The sequence below is a fragment of the Coregonus clupeaformis genome, chromosome 20 (genome assembly GCF_020615455.1).
Source record: "Coregonus clupeaformis isolate EN_2021a chromosome 20, ASM2061545v1, whole genome shotgun sequence".
In the NCBI taxonomy this organism is placed as follows: domain Eukaryota; kingdom Metazoa; phylum Chordata; class Actinopteri; order Salmoniformes; family Salmonidae; genus Coregonus; species Coregonus clupeaformis.
Genome location: NC_059211.1, coordinates 32,979,724 through 32,997,591, shown reverse-complemented (window position 1 = coordinate 32,997,591; position 17,868 = coordinate 32,979,724). Strand labels below are relative to the sequence as shown.

The following is a 17,868-nucleotide window of genomic DNA, read 5'->3' as shown; positions in this document are numbered from 1 at the left end:
TCTCTCTCTCTCTCTCTCTCTCTCTCTCTTTCTCTCTCTCTCACACACACACACACACACACACACACACACACACACACACACACACAGAGTGAGAGAGACACTTCCTCCCCTTACCCCAGGTGAGGGTGTGGATGTGGTGTCACCAGCCAACCATAGAAGAGAGAGGAGGAACCGCCTTAAGTTACAGTACATCAACAGTGCACTGAAAGAAGTCTCTCACCCGCGTCCGCTATTATAACGCCGAGGACTCGCTTGTGGATATACCTAGGATTCTAGCTCAGGTGTTTGGATTTTGGGACATTCTTCCGGTCATGAATCGGGTTTCTTTGCCCGCCGCTGCTCTTTTGCTACTTGCATTCACGGTGAGTTAGCTTATTTGACGTTGCCCGCGGAGGCGTTGTTTTTTAATGATAATTTTTTTTTGTGTTGGGGAAGCTACTTTGAAAATATAGTTTACCCGCTACCAATTACTTCACAATGGAAGAAGTTAAGCTAAACTAAAGCTAACCTTAAGAAAAATATTGCTACTTTGTGAAAAATTATCTTATCTACATTTGAAATGTCATATAATACAAATTGCATGAACAGATCACTATGTAGTTAGATGTTATCAGAATCTGTCATTTATCCTATTAAACACAAAAACGATGTTTCAAGTGAGAATTAGGCTATAGGCAGGTCTGATGGCGAAAAAGAAAGGACATTCTTGCCTACTTCACCGATATGTTATTTTATTATTTGCAAAAAAAATAGTGTACATAGTTTCAGTAGTTAGCTACACGCTACATGTCAAAAAGTAATTAACTAGACCTACTGAAAACACTACCAAGATTATAATTTAGTTAAACTAACACTACTACTGCAAAATGTAGTTTAATTACTACCCAACACTGTGAATTTTACACTTTTGTCGTTGGTATTCGTTTTTTGTTCGTTCGGACATGGGCGTTCTGACACTCAAAACCTTACGGAAATGCTTGACTGTAGTAGGCTACTGGTAGCCTAGCTAGTTGTTAAATACATTTATATTCCTTGCCTTTTCAGTTTATAAATCATAAGCAGTCTCATCTCGCTCCCAGGGTGGGCCGTTATTAAAAATACAAAGTAGTTGTGTAATAAACACTATTATAAATGTCATGTCGAGCAAGAATGGCAAATTGGACCGAAACGTGACTGCCTACCCGTCAAATATGCGCGAGACAAGTGAACACAACTCAGCGGCTATTAAAGGGATAATGACGGTCCACAAGCGCACAACTTCTTTCTGTAGCCCTATACAATTATTATCTTACAGAGGTTACAACATAAATATATGTTACTCTTCTAACGAATATTGACATTAGGCTATTACCTTATAATCTTCAGGCCACACATTTCAGGTGGTTAGGCATATAACCCAGTCAATCAAGAGCCCATAACCTTTACTTGGGGGTCACGTAGGACTGACATGCTACTAAGTTATAACCCTCTGGTCGAGCCAGAACCACCATAAAAAGGAGACAATGCCCAAAATTGTGTTATTTGCATATACACAGGTGTCATGGTAACATTGATCTCTCTCATGACAGTGAGAAAGAAGCCCTTTCATTTTGAGAGCACTGCTTGAAAGGGGTTTTGAAATATAAATAAGGCCTACTACAATACATTTTCAAAATGGCGTTCTCAGAACGGTTTCCATCAAAATTGGCTATAGGCCTATCATAAGAATTCCTGAAAACAAATAATAGCTTTTTGGTCTGAATTTAAGGTTATGGTTTGGCATAAGGTTAGCAGTGTGGTTAAGGTTAGGTTTAAATTAACATTTTAAGAAAGACATTCTAGAAATGTATGCACTCACTAACTGTAAGTCACTCTGGATAAGAGCGTAAAAAAAAAAAGTAAAAATGTTTATGACTTTGTGGTTGTGATAACTAGTGACAACCCTGCAGTACCATCCCACTGGGCACAGATGTGAATTCAAAGTTTATTCCACGTTGGTTCAACGTAATTTCATTGAAATGATGTGGAAACTATGTTGATTCAACCAGTGTGTGCCCAGTGGGTTTTGGGTGTCTATCATGGCTGCGGATCACAGCTGAGAGATATAGTGGAACTAGCCTAACCTTGTAAATTATAGAAAACAGTATTTCTACAGAATTCGCTCAAATGTTCTTTAAAAGGCATGAATTTGACTTCATGTGGTTGTTACTAGTTACCACAAGCACAAAGTCAAAATTGGCTAGGCCTGAGTGGCGCAGTGGCCTCCTGAGTGGCGCAGTGGTCTAAGGCACTGCATCGCTGTGCTAACTGTGCCACTAGAGATCCTGGTTCGAATCCAGGCTCTGTCGCAGCCGGCCGCGACCGGGAGACTCATGGGCGGCGCACAATTGGCCCAGCGTCGTCCAGGGTAGGGGAGGGAATGGCCGGCAGGGATGTAGCTCAGTTGATAGAGCACGGCGTTTGCAACGCCAGGGTTGTGGGTTCGATTCCCACGGGGGGCCAGTATAAAACAATTATAATAATCTATTCACTAACTGTAAGTCGCTCTGGATAAGAGCGTCTGCTAAATGACTAAAAATGTAAAAAAAAACAATTTAAAAAAAATTGTAAAAATTCATGAAAACAACAATTAACTCTTTGGTCTTAATTTAAGGTTAGGCATAAGGTTAACATTGTGGTTAATATTAGGGTTATGGTTAAGTTTAAAATCAGATTTTAAGAAGATAAATTGTAGAAATACGCAGGGTATAGCCATAATTATGATTTTATGGCTGTGGTAACTAGTGACAACAGTTTCATGTTGACGATGACCTGGCTGTCAAAGCTCGTTGGTCATTTCAACCACAGGGCTATTTGGCAAACATGTTATGTGCATGCCAAATGGAATCCTATTCCCTATTTAGTGCACTACTTTTGACCAGGGCCTATAGGGCTCACATAGGGCTCTGGCCAAAAGTAGTGCACTATATAGAGAATAGGATGCCATTTGGCATGCGGGTTTTGCCAGTCCTTATTCATCTTTTGTTCTCATGTGCCCACCCATTATTACATACAGGTTCATACTCCTCCTTGCGGGCTTAGCTACAATAACTATTCTTTAATTAGGAGTGGTTGGCTGGGTGGGTCTGCAGTAGGCTTGACACGGTCTCGCTGCTTTCAGAGTTATGCCTCAGTTCTTAAGTTGGTTTAGGACGTACACTGTATAACAGCTTTAAGTTCTAGTTTAGGTTAATTACAAGTCACAGTAAACTCATGGAACCTGAGTGTTTGAAAGACAGATTAAAGAGTTACTCACAACAGGAGAGTGACATACAACAATGTTTCTACCTTTTGTATAACAGGGACTGGCAAGCTATATGGCTCTTCCTATACCAGGACCCCAAACTAAAATGTGAGACTGTAAGGTAAAAAATATACCAGGCACCAGTGCTAGTCCATGGACTAGAAATTGAGATACACTGATCTAGAGAAACGTAATACAAGTGGAGTTGTTAGTTACTCCAAAGCTTGGTTTGACTTTACCAAAGCCTGCAGTTAATGATGATGATGGACTTGTTATGTAGGTGGTATATCTGTAGGCACATGATAGACATGACAAAGAATACAGCCCAAAGCTGAGTATCAGTACAGTGTGTCTCTACTGAGGAACCAGAGATAAGGGCATGGGGAGACCTTGGCTGTATTCATTAGTGCAAAATGTAGCAGAACGTGTAGTCCGACCCAGTTTTGGTCCATTTTTTTCTATTTGGTGTCTAGTGAATATGACCCGGTGACTGGGTTTGATACCAGACCGACTTATAAATGACTAGGCTTTCCTGTGTGATGAACACAGTCCAGTTGTGGGGGTAGTGTGCTCAGATAATGGTGCTTATAGTTTCAGTCTTAAAGGAGGAATTCCCCACCCGCTTATGTTTTTATTACAATTCAAGTCTGCACTTCCCGCAAATCACTTTTGATGTGTCTGTTGTTGTCTTTGCCCAACTATGTTCTCTCGGACAACCTCACCTGGGAATGTTCTCTTTCTCTCTCTCTCTTTCTCTCTCTCTTTTTAACTTTCTTTCTTTCTCTCTCTCCGCCTCTGAAAAACATCAGCATAAAGTATATTTCTGCCAAGTCTTTACCATTTGGAAGACCTGACTGAATTATGAAGGCTTGAGAAGGAGGAGCAATCAGTCAATATATTCCGGACACATTGATAGTGGATGGGGTGGGTGAAGTGATTGGTGTTTCAGCTAATGCTATGTCACTGTTATCCATGATAGTAACCATTGATGTATTTTGTTTTGTGAAAAGCAGGTTTTAGTGTCTGTGGCTGTGGTGGAGGCACGTCGCTCTGATGGGCTAAGGAGACACAAGAGGGAATGGATCATCCCACCACAGAAACTAGAAGAAAATGTAGACTACACCAAGAAAGAGTTTATCGCCAAGGTAATGCCACATGGCGGAGGTGCAATTGGTCGCTAGGAGAGCCATATATTTAGAGAGTTAAGCCAACTTTTAGAATTTAGAATATTGTTCTAATTCTAGACATTCAGTTACATAGCATTGATTAGATATTCCTGATGTAATGTTGATGGGGAGCTAACATGGCTGCCATAGAATGTTGTAGTGTCATGTAAATGCAGCATAATGCAGAAACCGCATTTGCCCAACTCTCTAAATACATGTCTCTCGTCGCTAGCAATGTTAATATTGCTGTCATGTTTGTTGTATTTTGTGTTTGTGTCGACTCACTCCTCTGATCTGTGTGTCTGTGTTTCAGATCCGGTCAGATTCAGATGATGGGACTGGTAATGTGCAGTACTCTCTAAATGGGGTGGGAGCTTCTAAATACCCCTTACACCTGTTCACAGTGAACCCTGACACCGGCTTTGTACGCATCAGTGGTATCCTGAACCGGGAGATTATCGCCATGTACAATGTGAGTATCACACCTACAGCAGAGCCAAATAACTGCAGATATAGCACAGGTATATTAGTACTGCTGTAATGTATGATGTCCTTTGGTTTATGGATGGATGGATGGATGGATAGATAGATGGATAGATGGATAGATGGATAGATGGATAGATGGATAGATAGATAGATCATGAAGATGATGATGATGATGGTTTCTTCTCTTCAGTTGACAGGCACCGCTAAGTTCACTGATGGCAGTGAAGCAGAGAAGAACATTGATTTGAGGATCCAAGTTGTGGATCAAAATGACAACCCTCCTGTGTTCGGTGATATTAAACCAGGAGAGGTGTTCGAGCTCAGCCCAACAGGCAAGTGTTTGTCAATAAATCAAGGACTTCCCCTGGGAAAGTAGTTCGCTCTGTTTTTAAGAGTGTCTGCTAAATTATTCAAATGTAAAATGTTTACAGCTTCCCCTAGAAAACAGTGAATGTTCCTACAATGGGAATGTGCCAATGCAATCCCAATGTGGTTTCCAGCTAATGGCAGCATAATCTCTCATGGACAGACAACGTGACACATAATCGAGTAGCTGGTGCAAGATTTTCGTTCTGGGTTGCCAAGATTAATGATAGCATGACAACATCCCATGAATGTTTTTAAAATGTCCTGGGGAAATGTTATTTGATGAACATTAGTAGAGATATCAGTGTTGATGACAGTTTTTTTCTGTGTCTGTAGACACTTTCGTCATGAAGGTGGCTGCGACAGACGCTGACGAACCAGGGAATGAGAACTCTCAGATTGCCTACACCTTAATTAATCAGAAGCCTCCAGGAGACAGCATGTTCTACATCACCAGAGAAGGAGACCTCAGAGTAAAACGGCCCACACTGGACAGAGAGGTACATACAGCATAGTCAGCCATATTTTTGACAGAGATGTACTGTCAGAATACAAAATGCATGTGAAAGACAGATAACTCAGTAACTAATCAGCACTAATACCAGACCAACAAGCTCTCAAAAACAGTCTAATTCATGGTTTCTACCATAAGGGGGCAGTGTGTACTTTGATTTAAAATAACATTAAACAATTGTGTTTTTAGTAGACAGATTGTTATTAGACACTCAGTTTTTATCTATTTTGATCTGTTTTCTAGGTGCAGGACTGGTACACGCTGACAGTGAAAGGTACAGATCTGAACGGTAGACCAGAGGGCAACACCGGCACCGGAACCTTTAGAGTCAACATCAAGGATGTGAACGACAACCCTCCCACTCTGGAGAAAGATGAGGTATGTAGAACATTACTCCATCAGCCTGATCCCAGATCTGTATGTGCTTTACCAACAGCATACTCCAGCCTGATCCCAGATCTGTATAATATAATTGTCTCATTGTCTCACGTCAGATGATGAGACTCCATCTCCACTGTTCATGGAAATGCGTTGCTTTGGAATGGTGCCATCTGTCGTAAGACAATGATAACTGGCTATGCTAGTCAGAGGTGTTGACTAGCACATACACAGATCTAGGACCAGGTTAATATTACATTTACATTTTTGTCATTTAGCAGACGCTCTTATCCAGAGCGACTTACTTTTAGTGAGTGCATACATTTTCATATTACTCCCCTTTTGTATAGTATTAGGACAGTAGAGGCTGATGTAATGTCTGATACTCTTTGTGTGGTTCTGCAGTATGAGGGCAGTATTGAGGAGAACACAGAGAACGTGGAGGTGATGAGGTTCAAGGTGGAGGACAGGGACTTGGAGAACACTCCTAACTGGGTGTCTCAGTTTGAAATCGTCAAGGGCAACGAGGCTGGCTACTTCAGCATTGAGACAGACCCCAAGACAAACGAGGGAGTTCTGATGCTCAGGAAGGTACGGCGTGAGCTCTATCACACTGCACAGTCATACATTCACAGATATACTGTATACACAAACACACACAGATGCATAAACCCAAATGCATTCATAGGCTCACCGTTGCACCTACACACACATTTTCTCCCTTCTTTTTCTGCACTGTTTACATGTGCCTTTTTGTTTCTTCCATCCATTAGGGTGTAGACTATGAAGACGTCAAAAACCTTGAGCTGGGAATAGCCGTAGCTAACCAGGCTCCACCCTATAATGGTGGAGGAGGAGGAGGAGGGGGTGGAGGAGGATGGGCTGCAGGAGGAGGAGGAGGAGGAGGAGGAGGAGGAGGAGGAGGAGGAGGAGGAGGAGGAGGAGGAGCAGGAGCAGGAGCAGGTGGAGGAGGTGGAGGATTGTGGTCTGGTGGTGGAGGTTCTACATGGAAGACCTACCCAGTGAAGATCGCTGTGAAGAACCAGCCAGAGGGGCCACGCTTCGACCCCAAGGTCAAGGCTATCCCCATCTCAGAGGGAGGAGACTTCAAGATCAACACGGTGATCGGCTCCTACCCTGCCATCGACGGAGACACACGGATGCCTGCACAGAACGTCAGGTCTGTAGTGGCTTGCATACACACACTTACACACACACAGCACACATTAGTCTGATCTGTTGAGCTCAAATACACAAACCCCATCTGATATGCATCAGTTCAATGCTCAACGTATGTTTGGACCAAAGCATTAACCACTGTCCCTGTTTTTCCTGATGTAGGTATGCTAAGGGCTCTGACCCAGACAACTGGCTGACCATTGATGAGTTGACTGGCGATATTAAACTCAATAAGATGCCTGACAGAGAGTCCAAGTTCCTGGTCAACGGGACATACTACGCCAAGATTCTCTGCATGACCCAAGGTAAGCTAGTTCAGCCTCTTGGCAGTTAGCTTCTTAGCCTTGACACACAACACCATGTATTGAATGTCAATGTGTCACGGACAAGATCTGAACCTGGGTCTCCCACGGGATAAACCAAAATCTTAACAGTTAGCGAGTGCAATATGAAATTCCATCTTGGCCCGAGGGTGACACTGATTTTGAAGTTACACGGAGGGCTACCTCATCACATCTGCTACCTATGTATAGGACATTTTACATTTACATTTATGTCATTTAGCAGACGCTCTTATCCAGAGCGACTTACAAATTGGACTGTTTGTTTATCCCGTTAATAAATCTATCAGATCTATGCAGAAACAGAGGGCTTCTTTTTCTTTATTCTCCCTGGATAGTCACCCGTTGAAGTGTCCTGGGGTAAGGAATGTTTTTGGATTTATAAAGGCCTTTTTTCCATCAGTAGTTGTCACAAAGTTGTCACATATGTTAGATAACAGGCATAACTCAAGTTGAACTAGTTAGTCTATAGCCTTCTGTAGCATTTATGAATGAAATAACATGATCTATTACCACAATATATTCTACATAGCACAAGATAATATAACATTAGCCTGAATCCTAACTTGTAACACTATCCGTGTTCTGTGGCTCTTCTAAGCACTGACAATAGAGGAGAGTACCCTCTTGTGTCCTTATAGCCTTGGATTATGCTTATACTCCATAATCCATACATCAAGGCTGACCGGATGTAGCCTGGTCCCATTGCTGTCCTTGTCAAGCCAAACATTTCATGTCATGTTTGGCATGACAATGAGTGACAAGGAGGTGACATAAAGGTTAAATAAATAATATATTTAAAAACTAAACATGATAGCACAAACAGACTGACACTAGATCTGATGTGCAGTACTGTAGTCAAGGATTTGATTAATAGATCTATATGATAGGTTTATGTTGTGTTATGTTTCACACCACTCATAAACTTGTACCTCTGGGCTGTCGAACAAACTGGAGCAGTACAGCTTTACACCAGCAGAGGGAGGAGACCAGCCTCACAGGCAGATTAGCTGTAGTACTCTGTTTCCACCAACAGGGGGTAGCACCAAAGATTTGTATAACTAAACCAAGATAGACCACAGCCTGTCGTTTCAAACCGGAACAAATGAGTGATAGTGGGCAGAACAAGCAAGAAGGTGGGCAGAGCCAAGCACGAGCTAGCGAGATCCTATTGGCGCGTTCTAGCACGTATTTACAGATTTCCGTTAGGGAATGCCTACTCTGTGAAGTGTGCGTTTGCAATAACTCAATTCGCCTTTGCACTCCTTCTAAACAACGTCATTTAAAAAAAACTTTGGCAAAGGGTAAAGTCTTCAAAACGTTGTCCACTCTGTTCGTAACAGATTCGAGTTTTGGGAACAGAAAACTGTATTGACATCAAATGTTTCATCGATGTGAAAATGTGCAGAATGTTGGCCAAAATCCATGTCATTCCATTGTCTCCCACTGCCGGCCACTGAGCTCCCTCTCACTACCATATTTGGTAGTGAGTGGTAACGCCAAGTGGATGCTTCACTTTACATCTGGTGAAATATCTGTCTCATTGTTCTATCTGTGGTAGCACCCTACAAGCAGGGTTGTTGTAGTACTCTTTAATCCCAGCAGAGGGGGCTAAAGTGCCATCACTAAACAGGAGTACACAGCTTTCACTCATAACAAAGAACAATGTGGATGACAACTGTCAAAATCAGAAATGGGTTGCCTCCTTTAACTATCACCTTCCCTATTACTGAGTGTCTGTGTTGTCTCTGTTACTAGTATTATATGTGCCGAATGTGCAATACATGTTACTAATTTGCAAAACGTATGATATGTTACGAATTCTAACTAGGTGGCCAGGTGGCTAACGTTAGCTAGGCTAGGCCTTAGGGTTAAGTTTAGGAGTTAGGTTAAAGGGTTAAGATTAGGGGAAGGGTTAGCTAAAAGGTTTAAGGTTAGGGGAAGGGGGAGTTAACATGCTAAGTAGTTGCAAAGTAGCTAAATAAGTAGTTGAAAAGTTGCTAAAATCAAAAGTTGTGTGTGATGAGATTCGAACTCGCAACAAGTGGGAGCAGACCAGTCTCACGAGCAGACGAGCTGTAGTACTCTGTTTCCACCAACAGGGGGTAGCACCGATGATTTATATATATGTCATTGGGTAGCACCCTACAAGCAGGGTTGTTGTAGTACTCTTTAACCCCAGCAGAGGGGGCTAAAGCACCGTCACTTAACAGGAGTACAAAGCTTTCACTCATAACAAATAACAATGTGGATGACAACTGTCAAAATCAGAAATGGGTTGCCTCCCTGAACTATCTTCTTCCGTATTCCTGAGTGTCTGTGTTGTCTCTGTCACTTTGTGACAGCTACTGATGGAAAAAAGGGCTTTATAAAACAAGTCCCTCAATCGAGCATCTGATTACCTTTTGTTCAAGCTGGGCTGAAGCGCTTTTGGGTACACTTACTTTCTATGACTTTATAAATACATTTGATTGATTGATTAACTGACTGACTGATTGATTGATTGTCGCTCTCTTACTCTGTTCAGACATGCCCTCTAAGACAGCCACGGGTACGGTAGCCATCCAGGTGGAGGACTTTAACGACCACTGCCCCACGCTGACCAGTAATGTTCAGACCATGTGTATGACAGCCAATGCTGTTACCGTGACCGCAGTGGACAAGGATGCGTTCCCCAACGGTGCCCCCTTCACCTTCACCATCATCCCAGAGGGAACAGAGGGAGTGTGGGTGGTCGAGCATCTAAACGGTGAGGGGCCTGGAGCATGGAGTTCCTACTGAGGGAATAAGATGGTGATAGCACACAATAAAACCATTAGGGTTATTTAGGCTAATAACCAAGAAGAGCTACACAGAGTGGTAGCATAGCCAAGCATATCACATCACCTCTTCCTGATAGTGACACACAGTGACATGCCTATTTCCTTAGTCATAGAGATCAGTAAGGAAAGTGATACCGTCCATGTTGTGGTCCCAGTCCCCAGACAGATACAGTATATCTATCTGACAATGTGTCTCATGTCTGACTGTGTTTATGTCTAACCTCTGACCCTACAGACACCTCGACCATCCTGAGGTCCCAAGATTTGTGGCCGGGCTCCTACGCAGTTGCCATGGAGATCCGCGACCAGCAGGGGCACGCGTGTCCCGACCTGCAGAAGCTAAAGGTAGATGTCTGCACGTGTACAGACATTGGGAAGGCGTGCGCCACACGAGGAGATAAGGGCTCTACCGGGGCAGTGCTAGGGCCTGCAGCACTCGGACTGCTCTTCCTGGGTCTGCTGATGCTACTGCGTGAGTATGATTTCATCATCTAGAAGAAGAAAAGGAAGAACGCATTCAGGGATTTGCAGTGAAACAAAGGAAATGTACTCCATATTTTCAAGACAAATCTTTTGACCAACTGGGTTCATCAATGTCTACAATAGTGAGAAAATCAAAGTCATCATTGTGACATGGTTAGAGTTAGAGTTAGTCATCGAGGGGATCGTGATTGCCTGAGCAAGGCACAGATTCACTGATCTTAATCATATTATGAGAAGCTATTTGGGATGCAAGGTGATTTGTATTGTAGACCAGTGATTCTGCTCAGAGCCTTGCTCAGTCAGGCCGATCCTCTTAAATATTCTGGTACCATAGAGATAGATAGAGGACTCATCTTTGTATCTGTGCCATTATAGTGTCTGTGACAGCATGGGCAGCGCCATTGAGGCTACAACCCATAGGAATCCCCACCCAGTTGACTACTTTAAAATGGCCGAAGCATGGTGGAAGTGCTCAATGGCAATGTCCATTACACAGGTGCACCTTGTGCTGGGGACAATAAAAGGCCACTTTAAAATGTGCAGTTTTGTCACACAACGCAATTGGCATGCTGACTGCAGGAATGTCCACCAGAGCTGTTGCCAGAGAATGTAATGTTCATTTCTCTACCATTAGTCGCCTCCAAAGTAATTGTTGAGAATTTGGCAGTCCAACCGGCCTCACAACCACAGACCACGCCAGCCCAGGACCACCACATCCAACCTCTTCACCTGCGGGATCGTCTGAGGGGGGGAGGGGGTGCTGAGTCATTTGTGTCTTTAATAAAGCCCTTTGGTGGGGAAAAACTCATTCTGATTGGCTGGGCCCTGGCTCCCCAATGGGTGGGCCAGGCTCCTAAGTGGGTAGGCCTATGCCCTCCCAGGCTCACCCATGGCTGCGCCCCTGCCCAGTCATGTGAAATCCATAGATTAGGGCCTAATGAATGTATTTCTATTGACTGATTTTCTTATATGAACTTTAAATCAGTAAAAATCTTTTAAATTGTTGCATGTTGCGTTTACATATTTTTTCAGTGTATTTTGGAAACCACTCACTTTAACCAAATCATATGGTATAAACAAAAAAGTAGTTGGTCTCCTGCTACATTTGTAAATTAGTATTGTACACTACCGGTCAAAAGTTTTAGAACACCTACACATTCAAGGGTTTTTCTTTATTTTTACTATTTTCTACATTGTAGAATAATAGTGAAGACATCAAAACTATGAAATTACACATATGGAATCATGTAGTAACCAAAAAAGTGTTAAACAAATCAAAATATATTTTATATTTGAGATTCTTCAAACAGCCACCCTTTGCCTTGATGACAGCTTTGCACACTCTTGGCATTCTCTCAACCAGCTTCATGAGGTAGTCACCTGGAATGCATTTCAATTAACAGGAGTGCCTTCTTAAAAGTTCATTTGTGGAATGTATTTCCTTCTTAATGCGTTTGAGCCAATCAGTTGTGTTGTGACAAGGTAGGGGGGTATACAGAAGATAGCCCTATTTGGTAAAAGACCAAGTCCACATTATGGCAAGAACAGCTCAAATAAGCAAAGAGAAATGACACTCCATCATTACTTTAAGACATGAAGGTCAGTCAATACGGAACATTTCAAGAACTTTTAAAGTTTCTTCAAGTGCAGTCGCAAAAACCACCAAGCACTATGATGAAACTGGCTCTCATGAGGACCACCACAGGAATGGAAGACCCAGAGTTACCTCTGCTGCAGACACTGTCTGTGATTTATTTAGAATTCAAGGCACACTTAACCAGCATGGCTACCACAGCATTCTGCAGCGATACGCCATCCCATCTGGTTTGGGCTTAGTGGGACTATCATTTGTTTTTCAACAAGACATTGACCCAACACACCTCCAGGCTGAGTAAGGGCTATTTGACCAAGAAGGAGAGTGATGGAGTGCTGCATCAGATGACCTGGCCTCCACAATCCCCCGACCTCAACCAAATTGAGATGGTTTGGGATGAGTCGGACCGCAGAGTGAAGGAAAAGCAGCCAACAAGTGCTCAGCATATGTGGGAACTCCTTCAAGACTGTTGGAAAAGCATTCCAGGTGAAGCTGGTTGAGAGAATGCCAAGTGTGTGCAAAGCTGTAATCAAGGCAAAGGGTGGCTATTTGAAGAATCTCAAATATAAAATATATTTTGATTTGTTAAACTTTTTTGGTTAATTCATGATTCCATATGTGTTATTTCATAGTTTGTTGTCTTCACTATTATTCTACAATGTAGAAAACAGTAGAAATAAAGAAAAACCCTTGAATGACTAGGTGTTCTAAAACTTTTGACCGGTAGTGTACAGTGAGTGGATTTACATTTACTATGTTACGTCTAGTCTATGAGACCAGGCTGTGATTACGGATCATCCTGAATGAATCATGAATAACGATGAGTGTGAAAGTTACTGACTCACAAATATCATACCCCCATGACATGCTAACCTCACACCATTACAATAACAGGGGAGGTTAGCCTTTATGGGGGGGTATGATATTTATGCCTCTGTAACTTTCTCACTCATCATTATTCACGATTAATTCAGGATTATCCGTAGACATGGTAGCATTCACATTAATGTAGAAGTGTTTAGAAACATATTCTATTCTTATTTACAATAAAAGCAACTCCAAAATGACACAATACATTATTTACCTTTAATTTCTATTGGGCACCAAATAATCTGAAACGCAACCAAAACAAATAGCAAATGCATCCAACAAATTTGTAGAGTCACAAGCTTGATGTATGTCATTCATTGCGTACTATGAATATGGGTCGAAATACATAACCTTTTACTATTTTAGTACACATAAGTGAATTTGTCCCAATACTTTTGGTCCCCTAAAATGGGGGGCTATGAACAAAAAGTGCTGTAATTTCTAAACGGTTCACCTGATATGGATGAAAATACCCTCAAATTACAGCTGACAGTTTACACTTTAACCTCATAGTCATTCTATCATTTCAGTACAGAGCCAAAACAACACAAAATGTATCACTGTCCCAATACTTTTGGAGCTCACTGTATAGTCAGTATCAGCCCTACTCTTGCTTGCTTGCTTATGCCGACTAATGGTAGGCCGTAGCTCTGTCATAGCTCTCTGTTTTTCATTGAAGCTGCTACTCTTACGTATTGTCTAACTCCCTCTCATTGTCGTGTCTCCACAGTGATCCCTCTCCTGCTGTTGTTCTGTAAGTGTGGGGGTGCCGGAGGTCTTCCAGGGGGCTTCACTGAGATGCCCTTTGACGCCAAGGCACAACTCATCTCCTACCACACTGAGGGACAGGGGGAGAACACGGTAAGAAGGGGAAAGAAGGGTGTGTGTGTGTGCGTGCGTGGTCACAGATAATCTTTTGTGTGAATGATTCCACTATGGTTGTATGTTTCTCGTTGGGGTTAATGGTCCAAGATATCACAGCAATCTGTTTTAAACCCTCTGACCTCTTACAGGAAGTGCCTCTGCTGAACGCACCAGTTCAGGTCGACACAGGAAGGGTCAAAATGGCCACCGCGGGAACCATAGCAGCAACGGCCGGAGGGGCGGGGCTTATGATGGTTGGTGGTCAGTTCCAGAACTCCTCCTCCACGATGGGGGGGGGATTCTACCACTCAGACGGCCGTATGGAGCTGGGATATATGAATGGAGGAGAGATGATTGGCCAGGAGCAAGGAGGGGCCTTTTACTCTGAGTATGAGAGCAGAGAGGGAGGAGGAGCCTATGAAGGCATCGCCCTGCCTGATCACTACCTGGAGGAGTACTACTCTCAGGTGAGGAGGCAGAAAATAGATCCACCCTCTGACAGTCCGGTCAGGGGATTGTGCATCAACATGGAGTAGGGAGCACAAATAGAAATACAGTGTCCATACATGAAAGGTTGTGTGTATAAAAAACTGGTAGAATAGATGGGTTGGTTGTTTAGCAACAAAACCGACACGTGCACAATTATGGGGAAAAACAGACTAGGTTGGCCTAGATTGTTGACAACATGTGAACTATATTACATCTTCAATGTTAAATAATGACATAAATACATTTGCACAATGAGCACTTGTTGTCTGTCAAATACATCATCGCAGTTGTTGGTTAGCTAGCTAGCAATTTTTTTGCCATATTAGCATTGACATGAAATCAGTCAAAACACCTCAAAACAAGATGGTATTAGAAACAAGATGAAACTAGCTGAAACAAGTCACTTACGATTCCCCACATGGCAGTTTCTTGTCATTATTGGTAGCTATCTGGCCATCCAGAATCACAAGAACTCACGGACTTCTGCCCCATTGAAGCGTGCACATTATTTTTGTGACGTTGTGAGCTAAACCATCTATATACACTGAATGTATGGTGTATTGAATGGCGGCAGGTGGCGGAGTTAAGTGATGTCTGTATTGTAACGTGTGTCTGTGTGGGTCTATGTTGTATTTGCAGAAAGCTCACTGTGCAGCTGAGAACCACGTCCAGAAGGACAGTATGTTGGTGTATGACTATGAGGGTCAGGGCTCTCCTGTGGGCTCGGTGGGATGCTGCAGCCTCCTGGAATCTGACAATGACCTCCAGTTCCTCAATGACCTGGGGCCAAAGTTCAAGACCCTGGCCGAGGTGTGCCGCGGGGAGAGGTTCCAAACCGAAGTCTCCGCCCCTCCGCCACCCAGACCCGTCATCTCCATGCCAACAGCAGCCAGCAGTGTGACGACCAATGTGGCGTCCAGAGTGGTTTCCGCCGCCCCGGTCCCAGCCCCAGCACCGCCCCCTGCCCCGGCCCAGGTGACACACATAGAGAGGGCTGTGGTGAGGGAGTCAGATCGTTCAGATCGGTCGGCTACTCTGAGGCAGGACATAGTGGGAGGAAGCCAGGGCCAGACCTTCCTACTGCAGCAGCAGCCTATGTACTACACCACCATGCAGCCTATGATGCAGCCCAAGATGCAGCAGATGCACTATGTAGTGGAGCAACAGGTTCCCAACATGCAGGGCATGATAGTGGTCAACGGGCCTCCGTCAGGCTCGGCCCAGGGCCTGGTGCTGCAGGCGCAGCAGGTGGTGACCGGTACCCAGGCTCAGGGCACCCTTGGCAGGGGAGAGGGAGGCATGGTGGTGTTGGAGAGGAGTGGGGCTGGAGGCCACGGAGGGTTGGAGGGAGGCCTGATCCATATAGGGAACATGTCTGGTTCTCAGGGTATGATGGTGGTGGATGGTCCGGTGATGCAGGGGGGGCAGATGCTGCAAGGTGGGCAAATGCTGCAGGGGGGGGGCAAGTTTTTCAGGGAGGGCAAGTTCTTCAGGGGGGGCAGTTGGTACAAGGGGGTCAGGTCCTTCAGGGGGGTCAGGCCTGGCTGCAACAGGGGGGCTCCCTGCAGCGAGGGGGCTTATCAGGGTCACAGAGCATGCTGGTGATTGAGGGACAGGGGGGTAGCAGCAGAGGTAGTGGGTTGCAGAAAGTCCAGGGAGGGGTGTCAGGGTTCTCCCAGGGGTCCAAGCAGAGGAGCGGCCTCTCTGGCTCACACAGAGTCCTCTACACCACAGAGCAGAGCTCAGCCGCAGAGTCCAGCGCAGGCTCACAGAGCGGCATTGTGGGATTGAATGGGTCCTCCAGCAGTGTCAGTAAAAGCCCCGCCTCCTCCACCCGCAAGGTGGTGATAGAGAAGAGAGTTGTGACCAATCAGAGCAGCAGTAAATAAGGTCTTGACCAATAATGTAATACTTGTATAAACACAAGACACATCAAATGCCACTGAAGCTATTTATTGATGGAAATGTCACCACCTTGGAAGTTTTGATTTCAATTCAGTGGTCAAGACGGGTGTATTTTTGAGTCCTTGAAAAGCATATCACTCTAAGATGTTTAGTGGGTTTTAGAATGAGAAAGTGTTCTATTGTTGTTAAAAAAAATTGGGCAGTAGGCAAGTGTAAGTATGCAGGTTCAGAATATTTTTTATAGAATGTAACCTTGTGTCTGCTTGCACAGCGAATTCTATCAGCCAGGCCTATAAAACATCCCACCTTAGTTCAACTGGGCATTGTGTGCACGTGTGTTTGCACGTGAATGTGATTCAGCTTCTGCTACTTTTTCAGGTGTGGAAAAACACTGATCCATCTGAAATAATGAACTGTTTGATTCCCTCTGAAATAATGAACTGTTTGATTGTGTTAAAACACAATATGGTACCTTTATTTGACTTTCTAAACCTCTGGGGAACAATGGTTCTTCTTCTTTTTAGCTGTTAAGTAAATTGGGTAAATCTTGGTCGACCGAAAGGCGTCTGTTCTTTCGACCAATACATTGGTCAAAATTTGTAAACGTTTATTTTTCCATATATAGACACAACCTATGTGTTTTAATAAAATCAACTATATATGCATTGAGCTTGTCTGATGCTTTAAGTGTACTGTTTGATGAAATAAGCACAAATTACTCAAGAGAGAACCAGAGATAGACCAGAAGAAGAAAATTACTTTACCTGTCCCGACCATCCTCCTCCCGCTCCTACTGGCCTTCGCAGATTATGCCGTTACTGTCCTGAATTTGCCAGGAATAGGCTACATGAGGAGTTGGCAAACTTTCTCATGTGGAACGCCAATTTATCTTACCATTTCTACCGACCTGCGTGCCAGTTATGATTTTCATATGCACATTTTCGTGGAACAGTTTTCATTTATAATAAGATCTTCGTATCTCAAAATCATTGTCATGTGGTTAATCAAAATTCTATCCAAATCTAAATGAAAATGGTTCAAACCTAAAAAGTAACTTATATTGCCATTGCCAACTATGTAAAGAATAGCCTATAAGGCCAACAAATAAAAACAGGTAGAAAATATCCTGATAAAAATAAATATCCT

At 43.5% G+C, this 17,868-nt stretch overlaps 1 protein-coding gene across 1 annotated transcript; it reads left to right on the top strand.

The window, feature by feature from the left end:
• Positions 1–201: 201 nt before the first annotated feature.
• Positions 202–17,391, top strand: LOC121532965 (desmoglein-2). Its single transcript, XM_045205463.1, is given in 15 exon segments — positions 202–365; positions 4,276–4,410; positions 4,745–4,903; positions 5,108–5,249; positions 5,620–5,783; positions 6,041–6,175; positions 6,581–6,766; positions 6,949–7,355; positions 7,517–7,659; positions 10,223–10,444; positions 10,753–10,989; positions 14,195–14,325; positions 14,478–14,795; positions 15,457–16,335; positions 16,338–17,391. Coding segments are annotated over 15 exon segments (3,678 nt in total). The 5' UTR covers positions 202–314; the 3' UTR covers positions 16,707–17,391.
• Positions 17,392–17,868: the final 477 nt, after the last annotated feature.